The sequence below is a fragment of the Orussus abietinus genome, unplaced genomic scaffold, assembly GCF_000612105.2.
Source record: "Orussus abietinus isolate OABI.00-Male unplaced genomic scaffold, Oabi_2.0 scaffold1270, whole genome shotgun sequence".
NCBI classification, from domain to species: Eukaryota; Metazoa; Arthropoda; class Insecta; order Hymenoptera; family Orussidae; genus Orussus; species Orussus abietinus.
In genome coordinates, this window is record NW_019395411.1 from 1 (window position 1) to 5,862 (window position 5,862).

Below are 5,862 nucleotides of genomic sequence, written 5' to 3' on the forward strand. Positions count from 1 at the left end.
CCGACTCCCACCCCTAAACCCCCGGCCCTGATGGCCGTCCCTGTCCTCCCACCCACACCCTCCATCACCGTTCCCAAACCCCCAACCCCTGTCCCAACTCCCACCCCTAAGCCCCCGGCCCTGATGGCCGTTCCTGTCCCCCCGCCCACACCCCCCATCACCGTTCCCACACCCCCAACTCCCTCACCCCGCAACCATACCCCTACTCCCACACCCTCGCCCCAATCCTCTTCCCCCATATTCATCCTTCCCGTTTCTCCCATCCCAGCCCTCTCCGACATATTTGTGGCTCCCTTTTCCGTTCTGATGTCTTCCCCTAACCCCTCACCACCCCCATCCCCTCTCACCGCTCGTATCCCTCTGCCACCCCCATCCCCTCCCACTTCTCCTCCCCCGACTTCAACCCCTTCTACTCCTCCCTCCCCTTCCTCCCCTTTCTTCCCTCTGCCGGGCCCCGCCCTCCGGGGGGTGGTAGCCCTGGGAAGGGCTCCCTCCCTCCCAGTCGGCGGGCCCGACGCCCGCACCCCCTCCCCCACTCCCTCCTACTCTTCCTTCTCCTCCATTATCCTCCCGTCCAACCCCCTTTTTTCCTCCCAATCTCCTAATCTTTATGCCAGGCCTGTCCCGTTCCCTTTGAACGCGCTATAACGTAGTTCAGGGGGGAAGGAGGATCACATACTGTAATCGATACGCTTTGACAGAGTGGAAGAACCGCAAGCTGCGCACGTGTCGACTTCGGACAGGCCTGCTTTATACACTGACAGTCGTTCAAATACATTGTTCAGTTGATTTCTTTTGCGCCCTAAATTCATGAAAGAAATGTCGAATAGAAGAGAGTTATTGGAAAAGCTAAGGAACATAGATGAAGAGTGTTCCGATATAGAATCAGATGCAACAAATTGGGAACTATCATCTGAAGATGAATCGGATTATATTCAAAGTGAGACATCTGATGCTGAAGATAGCGATGAAGAGGCGATCACCAACGATGAAAATGAAAGTGTTATCAATATGCCCAGGAAAAGGTGTAGGGTGCTAAGTAGTTCAGACTCTGATGAAGAAACTGAAAACACCTTTCAAGAGACCGAAACAGCTGCCGATGGTACTGTGTGGTTAAAATTTGACGAAGGTGGTATTCCTGGAAGGTTACCATCTACTTGTGTTTTCAAGGGTGTGAAAGGACCAACAGGCTACGCAAAAAGGACGATCATTGCAGATAATCTTGTCAGTGCATTCTCGTTGATAATAGATAACTATATTATCAAACATATAAAAAAGTGCACAGAAGAAGGCCGCCGAATTTTGGGGTACGATTGGACAACAACATTACCGGAAATACGTGCATTTATTGGGATTTTATATGCTCGTGGAGCCTGCGAGGCAAAAAATTTAAACTGAGTTATTTATGGTCAGCAAAGTGGGGTCCCGAATTTTTTTAGAAAAACTATGCCCAGAGATAAGTTCAAGCAAATCCTACGATTTATTCGTTTTGACAAAAGAACCGAAAGAAGTAAACGCCTCCAAACAAATAAATTTGCCTTGGTTTCGGAAATATGGGACAAGTTCATTGAAAATAGTCAAGCTTGCTATCAACCAGGGCAAAATATAACAGTTGACGAGCAATTATTCCCGTCTCCTTCACATTGTCAAGAACTAACATTTTACCCGGGCCTATGTGCGATCCGAGATCGTAACGGGAGAGCCTTATAATCTATGTACATAAAAAGGAATGAGGAGAAAATAAACTCTCCCATTCTATAAACAATACTTGATAACCATGCGAGTTTATGAAACAAAGAAAAAAAAAAGTAATAACAAACCACCGTGAATCGAACCCGCTTACCACTCCTTTCTTCCCTCAATTCGTAACCAGTAGAACGCTGTATCACTTTGTAAGACATTTTTCAAAACTAGTATTTTCATTGTCGTTCAGTTACACTGAATCATGTAAATCTATGAATACGTCTAAATTTCCTACTACAGTATGTGACAAGTCCTTCACATTGTAAATAACTAACGTTTCATCCTGACCTACGTGTGATCCAAGATCGTAATGAAAAAGCGTTATTCTACTTGTACGCAAAAAGGAATTAGAATAAATTAAACTCTACCATTATTTACCATTGTATAAACAAATATTTAAAAATTGTGAGATTACAGAACATTGAGAACAGAAGAATCTTACTTCACCGAGATTTGAACTTGCGTACCTCGGATCTCTTTCACTAGATCTCCGACCACTTGACCACCGTATTAACATTTAGAATGTAATTTTTTTTTGTAATATTTAACGAGTTGTGCAAGTATTTCTAAGTAAAAGGTGTCACAAAAGTCCGTTTTCCTGTAAAGTTTATTTAGCAGTTCGATTCATAATCTCAAGGAAATGTTCATATTTTTGTTGAAGTTGGGATTTTATAGTATTCCTACAGGATTTGAAACACATTCTCGAGTTCCAAGATTCAGGGAACCGCCCACATAGACTTGACGATAAAATGGTCAATACAAGGACATCATATCAACGTATTCATCGCTACAATGACTCGCACAAACGCCGAGCACGCAACTTTTGAAAATATCGCATTGTAGTTACTCTCACGAACGTGTATAGCCATTTTCCTACAAGTCTTGTTAAGATTTCAAAGTTCTAATGATTATTTGATTATGTTGCCTATGAAAAGTCACTTCAAAGCACAAGAAGCAATTAAACGATGTACCGGTTGATGCAAGGACAGTTCGTTAATATACTCATCCATACAAGGACAGTCCGTTGATATGTTCGTCCATACAAGGACAGTTTGTCGACATATTTGTCAATACAAGGGCTTGAAATGTCAACACATTTATTAGTCGATGGGAGAAGAATTTCCTAGTACTGTACAGTTTTATACCGCCCGATCAAGACTGAACCGGCGGAGGAGGAGGACGCTGATGTCACCCACCGAGAGGCCCGCCGACGGTCCCGCTCCGCTGGGCCCGGCATTCTGCGTCCTAGAAGAGCGCGCTCTCGCCGAACACCGGCCCGGAGCCGCTCCCCACGACAGGCGGCGGTTCAGGGAACGAGCCGGCGGTCTGGACTGCCGGCTATCCCGTCCCTTCGGCCCCTCTCCCGTATCGATGCACTAGCGGTGGAAATGTTGAAGCCCTGCGTCCTATGCCCGGGGTGCAGCCAGCCGGAGGAAGACCCAGCCCCTGGGACGGACCGATGGAGCGTGGTGCCCGTAAGGCCGCCGACGCCTCCGCCCAGCACATCGGGGTGGGTCCCGCCGCCCCCCCATCTAACGGCCATCGCGACCACGACCCCGGCCCCGCGACCACGCCGGAGGCAGGCGTGCTATAACTGCGGGTTCGCGCATCACTACGCACAATGCCCCTACCCACGGCGCGTATTCTGTTACCAGTGCGGGGAACCGAAGTCCGATTATCCGACTGTTCCAACTGTCGGGACGCCTGGCAGGCGGAAATGGGGGACCCGCGGGAAAATCCCTCCCGGGACCGGGAGTAAACGCGGGGCAGACGACCCCGTGAGTCGCCCTTCCATCGGTTGCCCTCTCCACCCCAAGTACGGTTCGCCACTCGGCCACTGGTGGTGCTGGGTGCGACGTATGAGTATAGTCTCGGCACGGGGCCGAAAACCCATAGGTTTAAGATTCCCTGGCGGAGGCTATCAGACTAGGTTGTTTTAAGTACCTCGGTCGCAAGCTGATTTTTTTTTTGTCGATCCCTTTGGTTGGTCGTGGACCAATCGAGCGCTCCACCGGGAGTGCCGCGAACCGGGAATCCTCGCGCCGATACCCAGGTCCGAGCGCCAAGCGCCAGGGGCCTCCTCGGCCGAACGATAAATGGCGAGGAGAGCCATTGCGTTGCCTTCCTTTCGTTTCCTCGACCCCGGTCCCTACCTTTTAGTACCGTGGGCAAAACCCCAACATTCGTATGATTTTAGTCTGTTCTGTTTATTTTAGTACCTCGGGCCCAAATCCCTTTGATTTTAAGGTTAGTGATGCCTCACTTTGGTCTTCCGAATCATGGGTACCCCTTAGTTTTTCTTTCTCGTTTTTGGTCTCCTTTTCATTACGTCTTATTGTCTCGGGCTAAGACCTTTCTTTTTTGATTTTAATACCTATTACTCTTAGTGGTGGTCTGGCCTTTTCCTCCGAACCGTGGAGGACGGATTGGCCGTCCCCGAATGCGGCAAGCCCGCTAAGGGACCGATTATTGCGCAATGGCCCCCTCCAAAAAGGGGGGGAAGCCCTACCCGAGGGAGCGCCCTCGATGCGCCTTTGAGCGCCAAACATACGTGGCCTGAGGGCCAACCCTTGCTAGATTTCCTTTTTGTTTTCCCTTCATTTGTCTCCAATATTACTTCCTTTTTTCCCCATTCCCACCCCGCTGGGCAAGATTTTCTTTTCTTACATGGGCTACTTCGTCCGAGCCCAACCAGAACCGCCCCAAGATGTGTCATCGGGGACCCGTAAGGACAGATGCAAAATATAAATTTGTTTGCTGGGTTAATCCCGACGAACCCGTGGTGTTTTCTCTCGAGTTTAATCCCTCCTCGCTCGCCGGCTGCCCCGACAGGGAAAGCGAGCGAAAACTGATTTCTTTTGTTTTTTTTTTGAGCTACCACGATGTTACACGATACCCGGACTCGCCGCCGATGGCCATTTGAGAAGAGGTGTAGCGGCCAAGTTTTGGGCAGCGCCCGTTACTGCAGGTCCTTGGCGAAAGGAACCACCGGCTTGTCGCGCTCCGGCGAGGTGCCTCCGCTGCTCCCAGGGGGGATGTAATTGTGACGTGGCATTTCTGAGAGGGAAATGCCGACATAAAACGGCGCTATGCTCTGCCCTTATACAACGGCCAACAGGAGTCGGGGGTCCAGGCTGCGGTGAATGGAGGGGTCGGAGATGGTGGGGGGCGGTTGGCCCTATTTTATTTGGTCTCTTTAATAACTTTTTTTACTATGATGCAATTTCCTTATCGTACCCAGCGCGCGCGAACTCGAGAAAGCGTAGAAGGGAGCTAGAACGAGAATCCCTTCTTTTGGTAACCTCCTTTTGATAATTGACCTTAAGGGGAATTAGTCTACCCGATGTACCTTTTCCTTAATTCCTGCCGAAACATGGCATTTCAATTATTTTATCGGGAACGTCGAATTCAACTAATTCCTTTCTCCCTCTCTCCAGTGGCGCACCTGGAAGAAAATATGAACCGACCGTTTCGGTACCTTTTTTTTTGCATCCCTTGGGCATTAAGCCATATTAGGCAGGGGAATCGTCATATTTTAATTTAATCAGCTAGAACCAGAGAATAGCCGTTTCTAGGCCTCGCTCGCTATCGATACCTATAAGCGCGACGGCCCGGCTCCGCGCGTGCGACGCTCGACTTCCGAGGGACGACCCAAAACACGGCGTCAGGGCCGTCAGGATATCGGCCGGAGGAAGCGTCGGCAGGGCACCACCAGGACGACATCCCAAGCAACATCGAAGGGCGAATTGCCTCCAACAAGGGCGGCACCAGCCTCTCCCCTCGGGCCACCTGAACCACGCAAGGGTCGGACATGCGGAGGCCGCCGGATGCCGGACCCGCGGAAGCAGGGCCTCAGCTCATCCTAGCGGCGTGAGGAGGCCCGCCCGCGGGGAGGGTGCCAATTTCCCGGCCAGGCGCCAGACCGGCGGGCAGGAGCCCACCTGCGAGGCCCCGACCACCGCCGATACCCTCGAGGGGGCGTCTCTGCGTCCCCGAGGAGCCCGTTCGCGGCCAGGCATTGGTGCGGCGGACGGATCAAAAAGGACCATGAGGATAGGGATGAAGTGGCGCCTCGGGGACCACCGAGGTCATCTAGGACGACCTCCTCGAGGGAGGGAC

The 5,862-nt window shown here is 50.9% G+C and overlaps 1 protein-coding gene across 1 annotated transcript; it reads left to right on the forward strand.

Annotated features, from left to right (window-relative positions):
- The first annotated feature begins 819 nt into the window (after window positions 1-819).
- On the forward strand, window positions 820-1,398 carry LOC105694359. The gene has a single exon (XM_012414912.1). The coding sequence runs from the start codon at window positions 820-822 to the stop codon at window positions 1,396-1,398; it is 579 nt and encodes a 192-aa protein (XP_012270335.1).
- Window positions 1,399-5,862: the final 4,464 nt, after the last annotated feature.